Source organism: Gouania willdenowi, chromosome 4 (genome assembly GCF_900634775.1).
Source record: "Gouania willdenowi chromosome 4, fGouWil2.1, whole genome shotgun sequence".
Taxonomy (NCBI): Eukaryota; Metazoa; Chordata; class Actinopteri; order Blenniiformes; family Gobiesocidae; genus Gouania; species Gouania willdenowi.
Window position 1 is genome coordinate 18,381,812 of NC_041047.1, and position 23,828 is coordinate 18,405,639.

The 23,828-nt window shown below is 36.6% G+C and overlaps 1 protein-coding gene across 3 annotated transcripts in view; it reads right to left on the reverse strand.

The window, feature by feature from the left end:
* arhgef18b (rho/rac guanine nucleotide exchange factor (GEF) 18b) overlaps window positions 1–22,295 on the reverse strand; it is a 52,028-nt gene extending 29,733 nt beyond the window's left edge. Inside the window, exons 1-10 of one of the 3 annotated variants that reach the window (XM_028444796.1) lie at window positions 22,173–22,295; window positions 14,939–15,081; window positions 12,321–12,919; window positions 11,400–11,550; window positions 9,886–10,012; window positions 9,734–9,788; window positions 7,801–7,845; window positions 6,546–6,620; window positions 5,687–5,795; window positions 5,093–5,285 (exon numbers count right to left, since the gene is read on the reverse strand). In XM_028444796.1, the coding sequence (XP_028300597.1) occupies window positions 5,093–5,285; window positions 5,687–5,795; window positions 6,546–6,620; window positions 7,801–7,845; window positions 9,734–9,788; window positions 9,886–10,012; window positions 11,400–11,550; window positions 12,321–12,919; window positions 14,939–15,081; window positions 22,173–22,248 (1,573 nt within the window). In that variant the 5' untranslated portion in view covers window positions 22,249–22,295. Of the gene's footprint in view, window positions 1–5,092; window positions 5,286–5,686; window positions 5,796–6,545; window positions 6,621–7,800; window positions 7,846–9,733; window positions 9,789–9,885; window positions 10,013–11,399; window positions 11,551–12,320; window positions 12,920–13,936; window positions 13,982–14,938; window positions 15,082–22,172 lie in introns of those variants that run through there. The other 2 variants (XM_028444797.1, XM_028444798.1) reach the window with 2 other exon arrangements.
* Between the last annotated feature and the right edge of the window lie 1,533 nt (window positions 22,296–23,828).

Genomic DNA, 23,828 nt, shown 5'->3' on the forward strand with positions numbered 1-23,828 from the left:
TCGACGCACCGCGATATGCCCCAAAAGTTCAACAATCCCAACTCCAGCGTGGGCCGTGTTGGAGACGCCGGACACATGCCAAAAGCTTGGAATCTCAAAACGCGGTGCACAGGAGGCGCAGGACCCGCAGTGGGACCACTAGATACTCCTAAAAGCACGTTTACCATATATTGTCTATGTAAACCTGATGCTGTTGACGCTTTGGATGCGTTTGGTGTGAACGCGCCATAAGTCATCATACAACATACACCTGGACCATTTAAAGGTAAAATATAAAATGTGAGAAGTTTTTCAACTTCCACAAAAAGACTGAACAAATTTGTGTTTTATAAATAAAAGATGAGAATTAATCAAAGTTAATATTTTATTTTTTACTTTAATTTTCTGCTCGCGAGTTTTTCAGGCTGTGATATGATGCTCCTCTAAACTTATTGGTAATTGATATTACTTTTTGAAACAACTTTAAAAAAAAGAAATAAATTAACAAGCAACCTAAAAGTTAAAAATAAATAAATAAAAAATACTTATTTTAGTTTGAAAAATGCAGACAAGCGACACATGGTTTAGTTTGAAAAAAATGGTTAAAATACTTAACGCTCATGAGCTGAAAGATGGTTTTACTCTGTAGTAACGTACTAATGTGCTCACAAACAAGTGAACAAGTGAAAAATCAAATAACATTTCTAAATACAAATCATGTACACTACACTGTTTTGTGCAAAAACATTCAATAGAATTTTCCACGTCTAACTGTCATTATTTTATAGAGGTGTCCCGATCCAATATTGATTTCGGATATCGCTCTGATATCAGCCAGAAAACGAATATCAGATTTTATCGGACTGCATCTAAAATCACCAATATAAGCTTTCTGATAAAAATTTTCCGCTCCAGCACTTCGAAAAGTATGTATGATTCATGCTGATATTGTATCGAATCAATATCGGGGTCGGCCGATACGCAAGGCTGCAATATGGGTACCATATCGGAAGTAAAAAAGTTTTATTGGGACATCCCTATTATTTTATGTACAAATTAAAGCTCAATGTAATGATATACTCTAGCTTACCAACAGGTACGCTGCAATATTGTTTTGACAATAAAATCTATAGCTAAACCAAAAAAGACAAATTTATCCTCTACAGCGTTGTAATGTTTTACTCCTGGAAAAAACGTCCTAAACTTCCATTTAATCTATGTGCCTGGTGGATGTTCACTGAGTAACAAAGTTCACTGCCCATCTAGTATTTAATCTGATCTCTTGCACCTCTTTGTACCATATTCAGCTAATACACACATCTGTAATGGACATACAGATGTGACATGACACCTGTATTCCTTTGTAGTAGTGCCAAAGCTATCATAATGAAAAATCAAACTAGCTCTATTGTCCATATTTGAAATGTATGTTATGAATTTATTATTATTTGTTGATTGTTATTATTTGAGTCTAGAGTCATTTTATTAAAATTTAAGCGCAGTTGTGAAGTATCGTTCAGTATAAAATAATTTTAAAATAATATCGGATGATTTTTACCCACAGGCTTCCCCTCTACCATCGAGTGTGAAGCTAACTTCAACACAGCTTAGCGGTCACCTGTTGAGCTTCAGGGTAAAATCTACCAATAGATGCACAAGTTCAGCTAAACATTAAGGTGATAATCACATGTCAGTGCCACAATCACAATACTCGCTAATAAGTAAATGTTTACGTTGGTTTACTTGGAATATCACTATAAGCCAATTAGGGTTCACTGTTTATCCAACTAACCCAGTTTTTCCAACAGATGCTAACAGGCTAGGTGGCTAGGGGCAGCTAGCCAGTGGCCAGTGGCATAATTAGACATACAGGCCAATTCCAATGCGTTCATTAGTTTAAATGCCAGGGTAAGGTTTAGGTTTCAAATAAAAGTCTTGAAGTAAACAAAACACTGGTGTAAAGTGTTTAGAAGTGAATCATGAGAAGGTTAGCTCAAAGTTAGCCTGTAGCTCTATTGAAGGAAACAACGGGATGATCCACCTGATCTCACTAGAAACCGTCGCTCCGGGATCTGCTCCTTACCGTTCCTGTCTCAATCAGCTGCCTGTAATCCACCCGGAACCATCAGCAGCAGCAGCCATTGGGACGGACGGACAGCAGAAGTAGCTCAGACTGCGGTTTTATCCAGTAGTGTCCCACTCTGTACTGGGAACAGTTTCTGGCACACAAACGACGCATTCCACAGGCTGAATCCCTACAGGGCAGCTCCGAATTAAAGGGACACTCACTTGTTTTCTGTGTGTGTGACGTATCAATAGCAGACCGCTTTGATACGGGGGGGGGGGGGGGAGTGTGTTGTGAATTGATCAGTGATGCCCTTTGGATTTGTAAAAGTCCCATACATATTTTTTTGTTTCATACACAAGCTGTAAGATCTGTTATTTCATGTTTCAAACTCGAGGCCCGGGGGTCAAATCTGGGCCGGATAGATCATCTTATTTGGCCCACAGGAAAAATTGAAAGAAAAAGTCTATCGATACTGTTTAAGGATGGCCGAGTGGTCTAAGGTGACTGACTCAAGGATTCTTCATTCTGCTGCTGTGGGTTTGAATCCTACTTTTGACATATATTATATTATATATTCATATTAACATATTTAACACAGCAAATTCCACCTTTAAAAATACATATACAAAAAAAATAAACATTTTAGGGTATTTCCTGGGTTAGGGTTAGGGTTAGGAATAGGGTGAGGGCTAAAATAAAAGGGTTAGCGGGGCAGCTAAAAATAAATATGAGCTAAAATACAACTGACAGAACTTTAATTCATGTGGTGCACCTATCACGTGACCTAAACTGGCCAATGAGGGCCGCTGTGCATAGAGTGGCAGGCTAAACGTATCCATAGCCACGGCCAAATTGAAAGTATGAAAGAAAATATGAATCATTGTGGAAATTACCAACTAAAACAGTTGTAGATGGATACAAATTGAATGAACTGCACAAAATGTGCAGGGCTCATAATTTTATCCTGCTTATATCACATGATGGCAGTCATTTATTATTTTTTTTAATATACAATTGTTAAAATAACTTTTAATTGTTACTAATAAAATTAAATTCAACTTATCTAACTTGAAGCACATAAGAGACAATCTAACACCAGAGGCAGCAAAACTGTATTTCAATGCAATGATTGTTTCTCATATGACATACTGCATGACAAGTTGGGTATCTACAGGACAGACTACTCTGAAACCAAGTATAAACACCCCTAAAAACTTGAGATAAAAAACCAAAATCTCATCATTACTGTATAATCTTAAAGAAACACACTATACTGTGCTGGGAAAACATGATTACATTTGTGGACTTTACCCTCATTTACAAACTTCTTCAGGGACTGGACACTGTTCAAGCTCCAGAGGTGACAGTAAAATCCCATCCAAACTATATTTTCATACATGGAACGCCATCCCAACAACAATACGAGAGCTCTTTGCTCCTTTTCCAACCAACTGAAATCATGGATGTTGGAAAATCCAAATTGTACACACAACCGAACAAAACTTTGCACAATCATGTGACTGCACTTTTGCACAGGAGCCGAGTACTGCAAATATATTGGTATTTTAGATGTTTAAATATTGTTTTTATTGTGTGTGTGTGTGTGTGTGTGTGTGTGTGTGTGAGTATGCAGTGTTTGTTTAGTCGTGTGAGTGAATATACAAGTTGGATGCCAACGCTCAAGAATATATAAGAGTGAGCTCGGATGTTGGTGACGTGTTGAATTAGATTAGCTTTAGCTACAATCCTTCATATTCACAGGTACATGGTTTTTTTTTTTTTTCAGCATTATCTCGTTTTTAATATGTATTGTCCCTTGAATAAATAAACAAATCACAAAAAAATCCCAAATCCTGCAATTTTCCCTGAATTATTCCACATAATTTCCTGCAAAAAATAAATAAATAAATTAAAAAAATATATATATATACATTTGTCACCTATTGCTTGAATATTATTAGTTGTTTCCATACGTTACAGATCAATCATCCATGAAAGTGAAAATTATAGCATATTGAAGCGAAAACAGCTCAGTTTTTGGTCACTGTGAGACACCAAACATATGCATAAACAAAACATACTCATCATTAGTGTAATAAAAGTGGACCATTCAATACAGTGACAGTAAACACTGGGAGAAGGTTGTGTGTTAATATACATTTATACAACAATCATTTATTAGTAGTTGGTGTTATATTCATTGTAATGAAGTTTATTATGTATATGGTGTAAATATATAGTGTTTGTTGGTGCAGTTGATTGATCATATATCAATTAATAATGTATATTAAATTCATTCATTATTTATAGGAAGTAACACTAATGAATTTTAGGGTGGAATTCACAAGTACTGTATATACTTCTCCCTGTTCCTTTTCAAACATATCTTTATACATGTTTGAGATCAATAATTAAAATCCAAAGCCACATTATATACTGTGATTAATTAGGCAAAACGATTTTAGGAAAGTTTATAATTGTGATTTTTCTGGTAGATATTGCGGTTTTGATTTCATTCACAATTTTCTTCAAATCAAGTTTCAGTGCAATATTCACAATGTACAGTAACATTTACTAAGATTACAGAAAATTACATTATACCATTAAAACATTAAATGCCATATACTCAAATACTTTTTAACTCTTGCAAGGAAACAAAATAAATAACAATAATTAAAAAACAACAAAAACATAATCAAGCAAAAAATTGTATGTAAAAAATAAAAATGTAATTTAAAATAATGTGTAAGCTACCATTCAAAGGTGTAATGACATGGATTTTCATCATTTTTAAAATCGGTTTTAAGACAGGAAACTGTCAGCCATATCTGGCAACCCCATGTCAGGTAACATGAGCAGTATTTCATCTTCTCGCTGCTTCCTGCATGTGTGTTCTTTTTTTCTTGTTTTTTTCAAGTGGGTAAGTTTGCATGCTTGTGGTATCTTGAGTGTGAACAATATGTGACTTTGTGCGTGAGCCCATGCACGTGAGTGAAGAGTCAAAAAAAAACCAAGCGTGGGTGAGTGTACAGCTGTGTTACTCACTCATGCACTGCAGGCCATGCTTTTTCTGCAGGGTTTTGCTGCACAGTGAGCAGGTGGCACAGCTAGAGAAGGATCCAGATACTAAATGATGTCCATTGCTGGTGCTGGTGCGACACACGCCCCCTCTCTCCTTGGCCTCCCTGTCCTTTTCTTTCACTTTTTCTTTCTGCTGCTCTTTTTCATGATTCTTACCCTGAAAATGAGAAAAACAAAGACAATACAGAAGATGAAATGATCCTATAATTTTTCTTCTCCCTAATTATAGCACACACTTCACTGTGGAACATGACATTGTATTAATATGTAGAGCAGGAGTGTCATACTCATTTTAGTTCAGGGGCCAAATACAGAGCAGTTTTATCTCAAGTGGGCCACAGATTTTATGCAAGAAAACAAGTAATTTCAACATTATTGTACTATAGTTTGCACCTCTATGCGTACATAAAATACAAAATATGTAAGAAACCGAACATATTTTTTTTATTTTAGAGGCTGTTATACATGTCAAAGTGATAATCTTATATCTTTTCAGCTTTAACGCTTCTATTGCGGGTTTTTTCAATTAAATTAAGACACACTGAAAATGTGTTTTACCTTATCTTTGTTAAATGACCCAGTCATCCTATTCCTCAGTGAGCTGAGAGTCCTCTTCACTTTAGTGCCTTTCTCCACCTTCTCTGGCCGATCGTCCTCTTCCTCATTCCTGGTCAGGAAACAAACAAAGAAAATCTCAAAAACTCGTGAAAATAAATAAGAATTGGATTAATATATTTATACATAGGCTACATTCTCACCTTCAAAAAACACCTCAAAACCCATTTATTTGGGACTGCTTTTAATGTATAGCCATTTTAATGTATACCCATTTTAATGTATAGCCATTTTATCTTGTAGTCTACCTATTGTTTATTACATTGTGTTTTTATTTAAGTCTATGCCTCTGTATTTTTACTTATTGTTTATCCCTGTAAAGCGCCTTTGAGCACTGTAAAAGCGCTATACAAATCAAATGTATTATTATTATTACTATTATTATTACATAATTTATAGGGTTTTGTATTTTCTTAGAAAAACTGCAGTGTTACAGGTTTACTTTGAATTGATAATTGGACTTCCCAATATCAACGCAACACAGTGATCCCGTACAAATAGTGATCGTGCTTGTGAACAAATCAAGAATGCACAGAATAAACAAGGCTTAAAAGTGATTGAACATTAGGCATTTTAAATAGAATTTACATTTTTTATTTATATTCTACAGCACCAGGAGATCACTGGATATTTGTAGTGTAAATGTGTTGTGACTGCTTTAAAATCACAAAGTAAGGTTTTCTGAAACATCACTAAAAACAAACCTCTGTGCTAAAGTATAAATATCCTGGTGACTCTGCGATATTACGTTTGTGTGAGCAAGTTTTAGTACCAGGTTGACAATGATAAAAGCACCACTTACTCATTTGACAGGAACTCGTACCAGGTGACGCTACTTGAGTCTTTTTGGCTTGATCGGTTATGTCTCTGCTTTGCTCTAATAATATACAAGGACAAAAAAAGAGTTTAAATAAGGGAGCATTCATTCCAGTGAGTTCATTTTGGGGTTTTTTTAACATGTGTTAAGGTTTTGTTTATTAAACAAGGTTTTCAGGAATTTTATCCGCTTACATGTTTCAGTTGTCAACTGCCAGTCTTCTTCACAGGTGATACGCTTTGATGTGGCCCTACTTGTAGGGCAGCCAACATGGGCAACTGGTGGCCCAGGGGTCACATGTGGCCATCGGTTCAGTTTTATGTGGCCCCAAAAGTAAACACACAAAATGACAGAAAAACACACAAAACAAAAGCAAGAAATACCAACAATTAAATGCAAACATTGCAGGAAAATACAGTAAAAGACAAACAGAGATAAAATACTCCAAAAAACACAACAAGTCTACTACAAGTGAACAAAACGACAACATTAATACACAAAATTACTCAAAAAAATATACAGAATTACAGAAAATGACAACAAAAGTACTCAAAAAGACAAAAGAAACACAATACTTACTACAGAAAAAATGCAAAAATGACTGTAAAATACACAAAAGGTAGAAATGCACAGAAATGCACAAAATACCTCATAACACGCAAGAGACAACAACAGAAAAACACAAAAAACTCTGTGTTCTTTCCCGAGTTAATACACTTTTTTATGGCCCTCACTGTGATCGAAGTTGTCTTAGGGACACATCAAGCATAAATCCTCTGAGGAAGACTGGCAGTTGACAGTCAAAACATGTCAGGGGATTAAAATGTCCTGAAAAATCTTGCCTGAATAAACGATGCCTTTACATATAAGGGAGAAAAAAAATTTAAAAGTTAAAGCAACGTTATGGTTGATATATTCACATTCAGAAAGTGAGAAAGCAGTAGTTTAATTAATGAGTTAATGCTTTAGCCATTTGTCAGCCTTCAGATGTGGGCTAATCTGACTGTTTTACAATTAAAAATTAATTTAGTAGGTGTGTGATAATGACATTTTTACTGTTTCACATATACTTTGCAAAAGGAATTTAGTGCCATGTAGGTGTACAAACAGACGCATGCAAACACGTGCATTATTAAACATGCATTAAAAACAGTCTCTGCTGCTGCCCTGTGCACTACGGGTGGTGTGGTTTGCACAGCCCCAGTAGCAGCAGGCAGACCTCCCTCTCCTGTTTACTTACCCATGGTACAACCTTAGCTCTTGCAGAACTTTCTGTACCATCAGCCTAAGATAAACAAGACACTGAGACTGAGCGAGGGCTGTGGGAGAGAAAAGGAAAGGACCAGGACAATTTTTCTGGGAGCTGAGCTCACACACACACACACACACACACACACACACACACACACACACACACACCACACCACACACACACACACACACAACACCACACACACACACACACACACACACACACCACACACACACACACACACACACACACACACACACACACACCTTACCTGATCACTCTTCACTATCACTTCTGTATTCACATGCTTAGTCACACACACACACACATACACACTCACACACACACGCACACGCACATGCTAAGTAAGGGGCCATGTAAGGAGCTGGAAGAGAGAAGAGTAAGAGGAGGGGATTGCAGACATATGACACAGAGCAGATATGTCAGCAGAGAATGGGGAAAGCCCTTGTGAAGAGGTTACAGTATGTAGGTGTACCAGACTAAAGAAAATGTACCTCTACAGATGGAGGTGATAAGTAACAAAGAACAAATACTTTGTTACTTCATTAAAGTTGTTATTTTAGTTTTTTTTTGTATCTGTACTCACTGATAGCACACACACATCTCGCCTACGTCAGCACGATGAATGAAGTTGCACCGGCGAGACGTATTACGGAGAGAGCGTTTGCTCATTGGGCAGACGTCGCGGAGACGTTGGCGTTTAACCTTTATTTAGCTTGGATCATTTAATTAGTATAAATATCTCCACATCCATAGTCGAGTATTTACTTAAATCTGATAGGAATATGGCAATATCACAACAACAACAATATACTACCACTAAATAGCTTATTATGTGTGGACAAAATAAAGATAGACACATTTCATGATCATAAATGTATTTTCAGCAGCATAGCCAAAAGAGCCCCAGCACAAAAACAGCTTCATGGAAGTGACATTTTACAGTTCTACAGTTTTATAAGTGGTGTCACCAATTTGGGGGTAAAAAACACACAAAATGAAGCATTAGGAGTAGAATGTGGACCCACGATCTGGGGCCGACATCGGCGAGACATATGCGTGCTATCTGGGACTTTACTTATTTATTGTTTAGGCAACTTTTTACTTTTACTCCTTACTTTTTCAAACAAATATCTGTACTTTCTACTCCTTACATTTTAAAAATGACCATTGACACATACCAATATATGAATTAAGCCCATTACTCTATATGTGCCACTGGGGCGCCAGGGACCCCATTTTTCAAATAACTACTCCTACATTAATGCTCGTTGAATCGGGCTGTAATTTGACATGAATATTCTATGAGCGGATGTCAAGAGCCTCTCGGAGACCTTCTTTTACTTGGTGGAACCGAGTCATTTGACTGAATTCTTGGGAACGTGGGACGTGCTATTCGTCGCACGGGCCCAACCGTAGGTCATCCAAACTTGTTTATTCAAGTATCTATACTTTTACTTGAGTACTGAAAACTAGTACTTTTGCCACTTCTGTCTACAGAACAGTGTGTGCTCTACTGTACTAAAGCAAACAAACACTAAGAGGTAGTTAACATGACAGTGGAAGACCTCCATCACCAACCATTTAAATCAACATTACTGATCAGACAGATGTAATTCCTGCATACAATCATCTGTAAAGCCGTAAAGCAATGCGTAGCTTAGAAATAACTCCATCACACTAACTTTGTGGAGCTATTTACACTCTGAATCCTGAAGTGTTCTGTGTACAAGTACTTCATTGATTTTTTTGACATTGATCTGTTTTTGTAGGTTTCCTTTTTTAAAATTCTATTTTGGAAGAAGCCTGGCATGCAATCTATTTAATATTGAATCCCGATGTCTTGCTAAATGATGATAATGTACGTCTGGTTCTTCAATGGATCCAACAGAAAACTTACATATGGTTCTGCCCTTCTCTGGATTGAAGGGTTTCCTCAGGGTCAATCTCCTCTGCTATAGGACACACAAACAAACAAACCTATTTACAAAAATGAAAAAGTGCAACTTTCTTAAGCCTGCATGACTTTGATGACAATAAAAGACACCTTACCTCCTGCTGCTCTCGCTGCCTGTTTAGATGTCTGCACAACACGAGAAATGTGCGCTGTGCGAGAGTTTTCCTCTGTAGCTAGAATCTGTGAGCGGGCATACAGCTGCTTGTATGGATCAGCTCCCATCTGCAAATACACAGTATGTTAAGGTTCTGCTTATTCAGATGCTTTCCTTATGAGAGAACTCTCAGGAACACAAAGAAGCATATCACCTCTGAAGAAGACTGGCAGTTGACAGTCAAAACATGTCAGGAGATAACATTTCCTGAAAAACCTTGTCTGAAGAAAAGAAACCTTAACATATATTTTTGTAAAAAGAAGACAAAATGAACTTGCTTGAATCATCCCATCTGCAAGAGTTGAGAAATAAACATTTCCAACAGCAGATGCACTTAATGTAATTTGTGTGAAGTCTGGCACTGGTTTGCGAGAGACGCATAATTCCCAGTGTTTACAGATACTAGAGTTGTGGCCATGACGTTCTCTTTGTGGGATAACCTTGACATTGTTTTTCTGGTTTCTAAAATCAACCAAATCAATCATTAAAAAAGTGACTTTTTTTTTTTCCTCAATGAGATTTATGAATGAAATGAATAACAAAAACATTATCAGTGAACATTGTTTCTGTGTAGTCGACAGGATAACAAATGTGAATCCTGTTTTGGTGCTAAAAGTGTAGCCGATAAATGCGTTAAATTCATTTGAAGGGAGAAAATGGGAGCTCTTAGCTAATTTAAAATGGTCATATTTTATATATGACAGAAGTGTTCAAACTCACACCCGAGGGTTGCAGACCAACTTATCTGTAGAAAGCCTGAATTCTAGTTTCTCAGGAGGGAAGCATCTTAAACCTGCAGGATAATGGCTCTCTAGGACTGAGTTTGGACACCCCTGCTTTCCAAGCACCCAAAGCAGTGTTTTTCAACCTTGGGGTCGGGACCCCATATGGATCATGCCTGGAATTGAAATGGGGTCGCCTGAAAAGTCTAGTAATTGGTAAAAAAAAAAAAAAAAAAACTGAATAAAATTAATTTAATTATTGTTATTTTTCAAATTCAAATCACACACAATAAATATCATATAATATCATATACTTATTACTTACACTCTCTGAAATATTAATATTCTGTAGTTAAAATAAAATGCAGTATAATGTATGTATTGTATTGTCATGCTTGGATTTTTATACCTTTTTACATCTTGGCCAGGGGACTACAGATGAAAAATAGCCTTCTGGTTAATTATGGCTTTTTTTAAACCATTTTTGTTCATGTGTTATATGAAATTGCGCTGTCCCCTTTCAAATAAACCAATCTAATCTAATCTAATAAACATATCTGAGGTGGTGCTACTTGTCACTTTATGCACTAATCCTTGGTACTCTCTATTTGTAACACACTTTAATAAACATGACCAAAAACTAATTCTAGAAGAAGAAAAAAAATGTCTCTGGGGTCACCGGACATTTGTGATATCAAAATAAGGGTCACGACATGACACCTGCAACGGTTACCCTCAGATTGGATGGATCCGGCTCCTCTTCCGGAACTCCTAAGTGGGGGAGGAGCCTCTGCGTGGACTGGTTGAGGTTACACTGTTGCTCCTCATCAATATAATCATCTCTCTCTCCATCACTCTCTAAGGCTATAGTATCCAGACTTAATCTGGTAAGAACAGCAGACACAAAGCAGCTGGTTAGACAGGCAGAGAAATGGATTCTAATGAAGAACGTAGCAAGGATCAAAAGACTAATGTCACAGCAGGACCTGGAAAAACCTATTCATTCATTTATCTTCAGTAGACTGGACTATACTGTAACGCTGTCTCCCTAGGTATCCCTAAAATAATCAATAAAAAAGCTGCAGTTGATTCAGAAACACAAAGGAAGTGGATCACATAACCCCAGTTCTTAAATCCTTACACTGGCTTATAAAGCACTACATGATAATGGACCAACATACATCTAAGACCTTCTGCTCCGATATAAACCACCCAGAGGTGTCAGGTCGTCTGGGACAAACCTACGTTATGTTCACAAAACAAAAACACTAAACAGTGTTTAGTTTTTATACTCCTCGTCTGTGGAACAAACTCCCAGAAAACTCCAAACTCTCAGCGCTTTGAAATTACGGTCAAAGACATTTTTATTCGACACTGCTTTTAATTTAACAGTCACACTATTTAATCTGATACTATCCTGTCTTATTGATTGATATTGTTTTACATGCTTTGATTTTTCCCCATTTTTAAATGTAACTTTCATGGTGTGCTAGCGCTACTGTGATGTTTGTTTTGTATAAATCACTTTGAATTGTCTTGTACATGAAAGGTGCTACACTGTATAAATAAAGAAGTCGAGCCAAAAAAGTCTGTTTTCAGTTTTGAGTTGATTTGAGTAAATATTCTAAAAGCCCTTAATAATAAATCACCTCACCTTCTCCCTAGGGTGATGGGAGACACAGGCACGCCCCAGCTGTGTCGTCGAGATGTAGACATGGATCTGACCAGGATGGGGAAGCTATCCAGTTCTGTTTCTCCATTTAAATCCATCGCAGCTTCTTTCGTTTCTTCCACCTCTGGAATTGGGTTTTGTGTTTCCACTGAGCCCAACAGCCCATTCAGGTTTATCCTTAAACTAATCCCTGCTGTAGGGTCGACTGAGTCTCCACTGTCAATGATACAAGCATGCAGCAGCTTAGGAGTAAGCTGGGTGACCACAAAGCTGTTGGGAAGCTCTGCAGCGTGTTCATTTGGACTGAAGGCTGCAGACTCACTGGTTGGAGGACAGTGTGAGGTCAGAAAGGCTTGTGCCGGTGGGTTGGTGGTGATGTTGTCAGAGATTTGAGAGACTTGATGGCCGACGCAGTGTTGGGTTGCATTTACACAAGTCTGCAAGTCTGATGAACCTCCCTCCAGGTCTTTAAAGTACTCTGAACCTCTGAGTTCTGAGTGGTTGAAGCTCTGCAGGTCTTCTACGCTGCTGCCAGCCTCTGCACACGGGTAGTCATAATCACTGACCTCTGAACACGCATCCTGTGAGAAACAACAAATCAGAAAGAGACGAGGAGAACACAAGATTAGAATGATGTTCAAAATCCCGTATTAACCCGACGGGCCTTTCGTGTAATCATTGTAATCCAGAGGTGAAAGTAATAGATTACAAGTACTCACGTTACTGCAATTGAGTTGCTTTTATAGGTACTTGTACTTTTTAGAGTAATTTACTTGTGCTTAAGTACGTTTTAAAAAGAGCAAAGTAATTTGTTACATTTCTACAACCAATAATTACTGAGTAAATTTTTTTTTTTTTTTTGTTTCAAATTATATTGTGAAACTACAAAAACATGAAATGACCAGACAACAATCAAATGCATCACATCATAGTCGACCAATCAGATTAAACGTCATGCACCGTGCCAAAACAGCATTGAATGATGGTTATTTTGCTTTATTTAGAGTGTGACAATTTTTTTTAATTCTAAATTGAATTAATTGGTGTTATTTTATTTAAAAAAGAATTCCAATTGTGCAAGATCTCGTCTCTAAGTTTATACATGAGATATTTACTGTATGCAAGGGAAGTAACTAGTAACTTTTACTTTAAGTACTATTTAATTGAGCTACTTTTTACTTGTACTTGAGCATTTTATGTATAACTTACTTGTACTTGTACTTCAGTACAATATCAATCAAGTAACAGCACTTCTATTTGAGTAGAACATATCAGTACTCTTTACACCTCTGCTGTAATTATAGCTAATCAATACAAACTGTGTTTATTTCTGTAATATCATCATATTTATGCTTGGGATTTTTCTGAAAAAATAAAATAAAATAAACAAAGAGTAGCATTTTTGTTAATTATAAAAGCATGGTTTACATACAAGATTCTTAATGCAAAAATCCAAATTTATTAGAAATCAGTGTTACACATTAAAGATTATCAAGCTGTTCAATTTCTCAAAATGGCGTACTTTGATTTAATTCCTCCAGTGTGTTGTTTTAAAGCCGTTTTAAGTGGGTAGTGACATTTTCAACTCTAAATCTCACCTGATAAATGTGTCTGCAGCACATAATCGCTCAGTTACTTTAACATCATGAATCTTTTGTGCCGCCTGTTGGGAAATACATATTCATCAGAATGTTGACGGCCCACCATCAGACAGATGCTGCACTAACAGTATTGTTTAAATAAGGAAATTGAAATTCATATTCTATAAGAAGAAAGTTGTATTGTAAACTTATAGTGCCTAGATATAATGCCTTTGTTTTACTTTTTTTGTTTTTTTTAACATAATACCTTTGTTTTTGCTATAGAAAAGAACTGTTAGAGTCGTTCCCAGAGCGGAATTCAGAGAACATACAAAGGAGAAATTTACTAAGTCAGACGGTCTGAAAATTATTAGTTATGTTCAAAGCCAAAAACTATGGAAACCTGTTTCTGCCAGTGAAAAAATTAAAAAATCACTATGGCAAGTCATAATTATGAGAAAGAAAATCATAATTATATGAGATAGAAAGTCATAATTATGAGTTAGTAAGGTCATAATTATAAGATAGAAAGTCATAATTATGAGAAAATTATTTTTAATGTAAATTTGGAAGGACACATTCACAAATGTGATGGAATAATTTGCAATAAAGACTTTATTCATGTACTTCCACTATTTTCTACACGATGTACCATGCGTTGAATTCTAAGGACTGAATAAACAGCCAAAAATATGTGTTTTGAATGAATTATTATATATATAAGTGTCATTAAATATGGTAACAGTCAGTGTCGGTAGATTGTTTCTCATATATATGATTTTCCTTCTCATAATTCTGACTTTAGTAACTGCTGTAATATTTATTTTGTTTTGTTTTGTTTTTTTTTTTTTGTGATGGGCTTCCACAAAAACAGACGACTGCCAGAGAATTTGCAGAGAATTGAGCATACTCGTCACATTCTATGATCATTCAGGGTTTCCAATGTACAAATAAATAATACAACAAAAAAGAGTTTGTGAACTGGTTTAAGTCCAGCAACAACAAAAAATGACAGCTTGCCTGGTCATCACTAGTGTTGTCGAAGAAGATGTCCTCCTTGATAGAAGCAGGAGATAATGACTTAGAAGATCCTTTCCCACTGGGAGCTTGAGACTGGGCTCCAGGAGTCTCACATGGCTGACCACAGGGTTTGCACTCGGATGCTGAAAACAAATGAGATGCTAATTTCTGTTTGTTTGTTTTTCTGTTTTTTAAAAAAACACACAAATAACGGCAGACAGATCCTGATTTTGTGACTTTTGTAATTTGATGCCACATACCACTGCCTCCACCTTTGGCTGATCAATGATTTGGCATTATAGACTGAATAGAATATTTGATGTAGAAAAATTATATACAGTACATGCATGATTTGGGTGTAGTTACTCATAATTTCTGCATAATGAATATATGGAAACCTTGCTGTCTGTATATCATGTTGAGGTTTTAATCCAGCTATGATTACATAACCCATCTTATTTCATAAGAGAACATCTCCTGTGAACTCTATAGTCTAAGCCAGGCTGGTTCTATGTGGCCTGAACGTGTCAGCACTGTTTCTTCTCAACTCAACCACTTCTGTAATACGTCCCCGTTTTAATGCTAATACCTAATGTCTACGAGCCATGAAGAAATATACTGAAACTTTGAAGTAAAAACATAAAATATAAGGTTTTTATACAGTTGATACGATGATATAAAAATGAAATTGTACATTTTGAACATCGCAGAGTTTTCCTGACTTAGCTTCACACCCACAAACCACAGGAAGAATGTCAAGGATATTCATAAGATACTGTTATATATAGTTAAAAACACATCAAAAAACAGACTGTGTGTGTGTGTGTGTGTGTGTGTGTGTGTGTGTGTGTGTGTGTGTGTGTGTGTGTGTGTGTGTGTGTGTGTGTGTGTGTGTGTGTGTGTGGTACAGGAACATGACCCAGACAATCTCGTGACGACAGTAGAGGTTAAACTTGTGACCCACTGGTTCCCAGTCTATCAGCACTCGACCTCGGATGATGGTTATAACTTATGTTTCTATTTGTGTTTATATAGGCCAGGTTGTTTCCAAAAACACATGAGGTGCCCCTTAGCAAAATGTAGTATACTTGAAGTTCATTCAAGTATGCTTGAGTATAAATATAAGGATACCAAGTATACTATAGACCATGTACTTATAGCGTACAAGAAAGTATACTAATTTAATACTTCTTCGGTGTAAATTGGAACTTTTTGAGTTTATAAAAGTATACTTTAAGTGTACTTTATAAGGTCATTTTAAGTTTACAAAAGTACACTTCCAAGTATACTCATCTATATACTACTAGGATACTAGGTATATACTTCTAGTACACGTTTCAGTTCATTAAAGTATACTTAGAGCAGTGGTTCTCAACTGGTCCCACCCTGGGACCCACATTTTGCCACGGACATTAAATTGTAGTTCTAGTTGGATTTCATCCCATGAGAACATTTATTTATTTATTTATTTATTTATTTTATTTATTCAGTTCATTTCCGACATGGTTGCAATCACAGAAATTCATTTTGACATTCAGAGCAAAATCACATCATTGGTTTTACATTATACTGGTAGTTTAGTTTGGTTGATACATATTGTATGAAGTCATAGTCTAGGTCAGGGGTCTGTAACCTTTACTCTACATGGAAACATTTTACCTCATCACACCTGAATTAAAGTCCTCCTGGAGCCAAAAAAATACCTTAATCTGAACAAAAACAATATAGTGTATTAAATTCTATACAGTTAAAATTATATAGAATAAAGTTTGATTTTATTTGATTTTATTTATATTGATCATGTAAATGGCAACTTCAAAACAGTTTAAAATAAAAAAATAAAATAAATTGACATCAAGAAATAAAACAGTATCTTGCATCTCAGTTTACATGAACACGATGTCATATAAAGAATTGTATTTTTAGTTAATCTATTTGAAAGGCTACAAAAAGTAACTTGAATTTGATAACACATGATCATGTGGTCAACACGTACTAATTGCTCATTTCTTGCCACACATAAAGCATGGATATTTAACCAGCACATTGGAGGTTAAATTAATCTGTCTCCACACAATTAAAATCTCTATTTTCTTCCAGAATAGTATTTTTGTTGGTTTAGTTATCTTACCAGGGATTTATAACTTAAGGTTAGCCACAGGTGCAGGAAAGTTGGTGGTCTGTAGATGTTGCAGGAGGTGAAATAGGAAAGTGCTGAGTCATTAGACAATGTGATTTATTTAACAAATTGTTATATCTTCATTTTATTTGCTATTAATCATTAATAGCCTCTGTAAAAAATTTAAAAAAAACTATTTATTTCAACAGTTTTTTTTTTTTTAAGCTATAAGGAGCCATTGCATAACAGTCAAAGAGCCACATGAGGCTCCAGAGCCGCAGGTCGCAGACCCCTGGTCTAGGTATTGTCACTTTAAGAAAAAATAGTCTTTGAAAACTATGACGAAAAGTTTTTGTCAACAAAATGAACGCTGCTTGGGAGGCCTGGTTCTTAATGCTGCCAAGGTTTTTAGTTTTTAGTTGTTTTTCTTAGACGCGCACACCATAAGATAACTTCAGCGTTACTGTTTTGAATTCTTGATACCGTGGAGTGATGAAATGTCTAAGAATTGTGTGTGTGTGTGTGTGAGTGTGTGTGTGAGTGTGTGTGTTGTGTGGTTCTATTTAATGATTTAGTTCCTGTGTCTCTAACATAAACATTTTCCCTCTGTGAGACACTGAAAAGTGTAGCTGCTTAAAACTATATAAACCAAAAAAGAGTCGATTCATTAATTTGACACAAACCCCGGGGGTCTTTTCTTAGAAGATCTCTGTTTACCACTATCAGTCTGGTGAACAGTTCCTGGCAGATCAAAACTATTTAAGCACAGTAAGTGAGCTCCCCTCTTGTTCTGCTGAGGGATAAAATGCAGTCCTGCATCGTGTCTCGATATAAACCGTCATTATTCCCGACTGTCTTTAGCACAGTGGCCAGAAATGTTCTCATATAAACACAGGGACAGACACATTATCGTTCTAGTTTTTTAAGAAGAGTAAATCACTGGCGAAGGCTGCAGGGGTGGCAGTGTCCCCTCTGCAGAGGACATTTGTTTGTGTCCATTCCCCCTTCGTGTTTAGTGTAAACCTGGGAGACACACGGCAGTGGCTGCTTGATGTTGTCTTCTCCAGCCTCTGTGGCCTTTTATGGTTGGCCTCTGATATATACTGTGTGTGTGCGCTCAGGTGTGTGTGTGTAAGACTGTGTGTAAGACTGTGCAAAGGATAAGCAGCTGAAACCTGAAATTATTAGTTATGAATGAATCAGTCCAAGCATGTAACATTCAGTCAATATTCCAGATATTCCATGAGTGTGGTTTTACATTAGGGCACATGCGTCAAACTCAAAGTCTGTCCCTTTGGAGCATCCTATTCGGCATGCAGGAGAAAGTAAAAATGACAGCAAACATGAATCATTGTGCAAATTATCCACTAATTCAGTGATAGATATATCAGCCTTTCTAAATACACTGTTTTAATTCAGTTCAACTTTATTTATATAGCGCTAATTCCAACAAAAGTAATCTCAAAGCGCTATCAAAATATAAAATTTGTGGGAAAAAAAAGGCAAAAAACCAAACAAATCCACAAAAACTCTCCAGCAGAACCAGAGATGAATGAAACTCCACAATTGTTCTCATCGCTCACAGTTTTCCTATGTTTAGATCACACGACTGCACTCGTACTTTTTTTTTTTTTTTATCTCAAATTGTTAATTGTTTTTTGTTTTTTTTTAATTCAAAAATCCTGTAATTTTCCTCAAATTATTCCAAAAAGTAAATAAAGAATTGTCCAAAACTCAAGGAAACTTAGGTGAAGGTCCTACAGAGACTGAAACCTCCACTTATTAATACTTAAGTCCAGACTAAAGCGGTGGTTCTTGAGCTTTTATTGACTCGAGTACCCCCTTTATTTTATTTCTGAATCCAAGTAGCCCCTCTGTCTGACTGCAACATTTTGCTCAGAATACTATTAGAAAAAAACTATAGAGCATAATGATGGAATAAATGAGTGATAACACATTTTAAATCTCATCATGTAAATAAGTAGAACGAAACAGTATTTAGTGTCTCATGAATAGATTTATCGTTATAGTTTTTATTGATTTACAGTCATCTCCCGCCTGGGACCAAGACTGTCTACAATTTTCAGTTCATGTTCAAGATCATCATCATCATCTTTATAAGATGAGATAAGATAAGCTTTATTAGTCACACAAGGGGAAATTGCAGTTTCAGCAGAAGATAAATAAAATAAAATAAAATAAAACAAATAAAATCAGCATAATAAATAAATATTGTAAATTGAATTTTTTAACTTCAAATAAACATTATAAAATCCCATATTTTTAATGCTTTCATTTCTTAATCTTTCACTCTTTCTCCCTCATCACATTACCTCTAGGAGTACACGTACCCCATTTGAGAAACACTGGACTAGAGCACCATAATATTGAAATTCTTCATTTTCCTGCCTAAAATAACATACACCTAAAATCAAAGTGGTCTGTCTTTGGCCCCTGAACTAAAATAAGTTAGGATAACTGGGTTGCCCAACTCATCAAATGTTGATGTTCCGGAAGGACCCTTTAGCCCTTTTGGCGTTTATTTTTGACACTGAGGGTCCGTAAGCTGCTTTTCAACGCAACTTTTTAAAATAAAACTTCGAACCCTAAACCTGACCGTAACCCTAACCATAAGTTATGGGTACATTTCTCATTAGAAATGTCATAAAAACAATTGTAAAGCAACAATCTATCTTTAAAGGTGCAGTCCGCGACTTTCAGATCCCTCGCTCCCCCTCCCTTCCCGCTGTTCTCTTGCCCTGCCTCCAAACTTTCCAAAGTCCCTCCCTCAGAGGAGCTAACAAGCTAACATTAGTCCGACAGCAACATCACAGCAATATAACATGAACTGTTAAAAGCGTATTCCTGCAGTGCTTCTCTCTCTCTATGTGCACACACTTCAGCAGCAGCAACACGGTGTCACTTACAGCAACCCACATGGAGGCTGCTGCGCGCACATGAACAACACATGCACTACAGAGTTCTAGTGTAAAAATTACAAATCAAACATAATGTAAATCAAGCAGCAGTAATTACCTTTCAAGCAGAAAAGTCACCAATTCCATTTTCTACTCCTCCAGACCATAAACTGTAAAAAAGACGGCGCTCTAGCTCCGGGAAAGGGGCGGGGCCTGTGAACAACAGCTGTCAGTCAGCCCATCAAACACAATCCTAGCTCTGATTGGTTCTTTTTGCTCGGTCGCGTTGCATTCTGGCAATCTGCCAAAAACTGCAGGAGCAGCAGGGGGGCTCAATGAGTCTGTTTTTTTTTTTTCACACAAACTACTAGATTCATGTAAAACTGTCCTTACATAGTGACAGCTTTAGCAAACATGACACAAAGTCACTTTTATAAGAGTTGCAGACTGCACCGGGCCGACCCTTAGCGTCACATATTGACGTCAACGGGGTACCCTCGTGTGTCGAATATGTCAATATGTGACGAGTTGGGAGTGAGAATGTGTTGCTTGTATATAGCCTATGTAACACTAAATGTTATTCTCGTACATTTTTAGTAGACTGATTCAACTTCCAAAATGTATTCACAACAGAAGAATTTAGATTTTTCTACAAAAGGTTATTGGACTTTTAAGTTCTCATTAAACCGACTGATTGGCCTACTGTAATCTCCCACTACTTATTACAACTATGTTAATAATGATTGGGATTTTTTTCTTTCAAAAGTTTTGACTTGGAGGAAGTGCACAGCACGTGTTTGTAACAAGTACATAAACTATGTGATCATCACGAGAGAAACTGTGGCAACATGTGATAATGATTCACAATGTTTGCCCGAAAGCTTTACTGAAAGTGTCACCTCCAACATAAACACAACATACATACTTTACATACATGATCGCCTGTTTGGTTCAGTTTACATTGGGGTTATGGTGGCCATTTAGTACGTGGATGAGTGCAAGCGGGCTGTCTGTCTTAGTGTGTGTGTGTGGGTGTGTGTGTGTGTGTGGTTAAAAACCAAAGAGGCCGACTGTGAGATCTAAGGTCGAGACGAACATCAAAACAACTGTCATTTTGCAGATGTTCTTTGACTAGAAATGCATCTGTCGACTGTTTTAACACGTCTACACACACAGACACACACACAGACACAACAAACATGCTTCTAAGTTCACGGTGTATCACACAGTAAACAACACTCACAGTTCTCTTTGACAGCTGAAAAAAAAAAAGACTCAACATTTGTTTGTAATAGTTTTTCTTCTGAAGAAAATTATTATATTCAGAGTCATTCAGTAAATACTGAAATAAAAGCACAAATGCTTCCTCAAAAAAGGGCAGATTAAGTTTTGTTTTTGGTTCATCTAGTCCGCTCTCTCACGCCTTTCACCAGGGTTGGAAATGACTCATCACAGGCTTGTGGTCTGGTATATTCAATTGTTAGTTAGTTAGTTAGTTAGTTTATTTCTTCGGTCATTGTGAACATCCAGATCTAAGGTCATTCAAAGATCCCACACATTACACGACAGGAAAAAAAAAAAAAAAACATGTGTACATTAGGAATGTCAACCGCTAAATGATGCCTGACCGAAAGGGGTTTAAGCTGAAGTCAAGACTTATTATGCCTAACCCCTTTTACAACTGAAACACTACTGTATGTCCAAAGATGACACAATTATACAGTTTCTCTCATACCAACGATGGTAACATGTAAGCACAAAACTTAAACTTCAACAATCAAAATTATATTAAGCATCCTCGATCAACTTCTTTTCTAATGTTTCATTCAAGTGTTCTATAATATTTAACTTGTACATTTTCTTAAATGCATGAATAGTTTTGGAGCCCTTAAGTTGTATAGGTAGACCGTTCCATAGATCAACTCCTTTGACTGATAAACACCTCCTCTTAGTATTACTCTTCGCCATGGGTTTTTGTAGCAGATCATATTGTCAATATAATGTCAATGTCATAATGAGCCTGAGCAACAACTCATAAGTCCAAAGAAACAACTGAGAAAATTGAGTTTATCTGAGAACTACAGATAAGGAGAAACATATCTGACACCTGCCACATATTGGTTCCCATTCCATTCCCACATCCAGCTTGGACCACCATCTGTAGTCCATCATCTAATGAAAACACAATGAGCGGTACCTCTCTTGAAGGACCATCTCTTCATCCAGAGTTTGGAAATGGATGGCCACGAGTTGTTGAGAGGAGAGTCCGCCATAGGAGTAGTACAGTGAGGAGCTAGGAATGGATATCGCTCACACTGGAGCTCTGGCACCAAGTGAGAGGACGAAGGAGGGAGGTGAAAGGAGGGCAGGAGGGAGAGAAGTCGAGGAGGGAGGAGGAGAGTCCAGTAAGAGCAAGTATAAGTGTCCAAAGGCAGGATCAGCAAGCTGCTGGTTGGAGTTCACCTCCATCAGAACGAAAACATGGATGCATGAGAGATGGTGTGTTGAGTTCAGCATCATATTTGTACATTTTTATTTTTTTTTGTAAATATCTGTATCATATTTGTAAATAAATTGTATCTTTGTATTATTATTATTAATCTTGCTTTATTTATTTTTACTACTGTAATGTGTGTGTATCTGATCCTTATTTTTAACAGTCTTTTACTTAATTATACACTTATTTAATGTTTATTCTTACTTTCGTCTTTGTTAAACCTACTATTCTTTTAATTGTGATTTTTTTTTTTCTTAAGTGGCTGTAACAAAAGCAATTTCCCCCTGTGATTAATAAAGGAATTCTGATTCTGATTATGAAAACATCTCAGTAATCAAATGTGAAGATGAATCCCAGGTAAAATAAAACCATTAAGAGGGTTACATGTGTGTGTAATAATGGCCTTATAAGTATGTTGAAGGGCATGAACTGTGTGTTTAGTACTGTTTCTAAACCATTTAGTGTTTTAAAGTGTGATTGTTTCAGGAAATAAAGAAGAAACAGAAAAAGAGAAGGGGGTATACGTAAGTGCAGTGTGATGCAATGTGCTGCTTTTGTTTTCTCCTCCATAAACTGAATCAGGCACAGGACTTAAAACATCTGAAGATTTTTTTTTTTTTTTTAACAGTTTTTCTTCAGAGTTATTAACACAGGGGAGGATATTTTCCCTCCATTTTAGCAGCTACCAGAGCCTGAGCAATAGCTGCAAACTGAACGCTTCTTAATGTGCACAAGTGTTACAACAAATTACCCTCAAGAGCAGCTCACTGCACATCAAGTGGAAAATTCTCCTCACATTCCCACAGACAGGTCAGCGGATCCCTGACTCTGAGGAAGCCATTGGAAACTCATGGAAGTAAACTGTGAAACAACCAGTGCCCTTCAACTGTGAGATACAACACTTCAGTTATGAAGTAACATTTTAGAAAGCTACATGCACACTGGATGACAGGTAACAGAGAGTTTATGAGTAATTTTTTTTTATTATTAATATTATTATTTAACCAAAAACAAAAACATTCAGATGATTTTGGTCTTCTGTGAATAATTTAATTTCAGCCCAAATGCAAACACTTACCCAGACTCTGGATCTAACTGCTGCTTCCTCTCTCTCTCACACACTCTGTGCAGCTGAAACACACACACACACACACACACACACACACATTCACTGCTGCATTGAATCATATTGTGACACTCAGCGGCAGCTCTGCACATACCCAGCATCCGGGTATCTACAGTGAGGAAGCAAAGTCTGTTGTTGACAGTTGCATTCACAGCTTTAACAACATACGCATTTACGCAATCATAAAAGGTTTTGACTGAAACTAAAATGGAGTGAATTAGTTTGTGCAC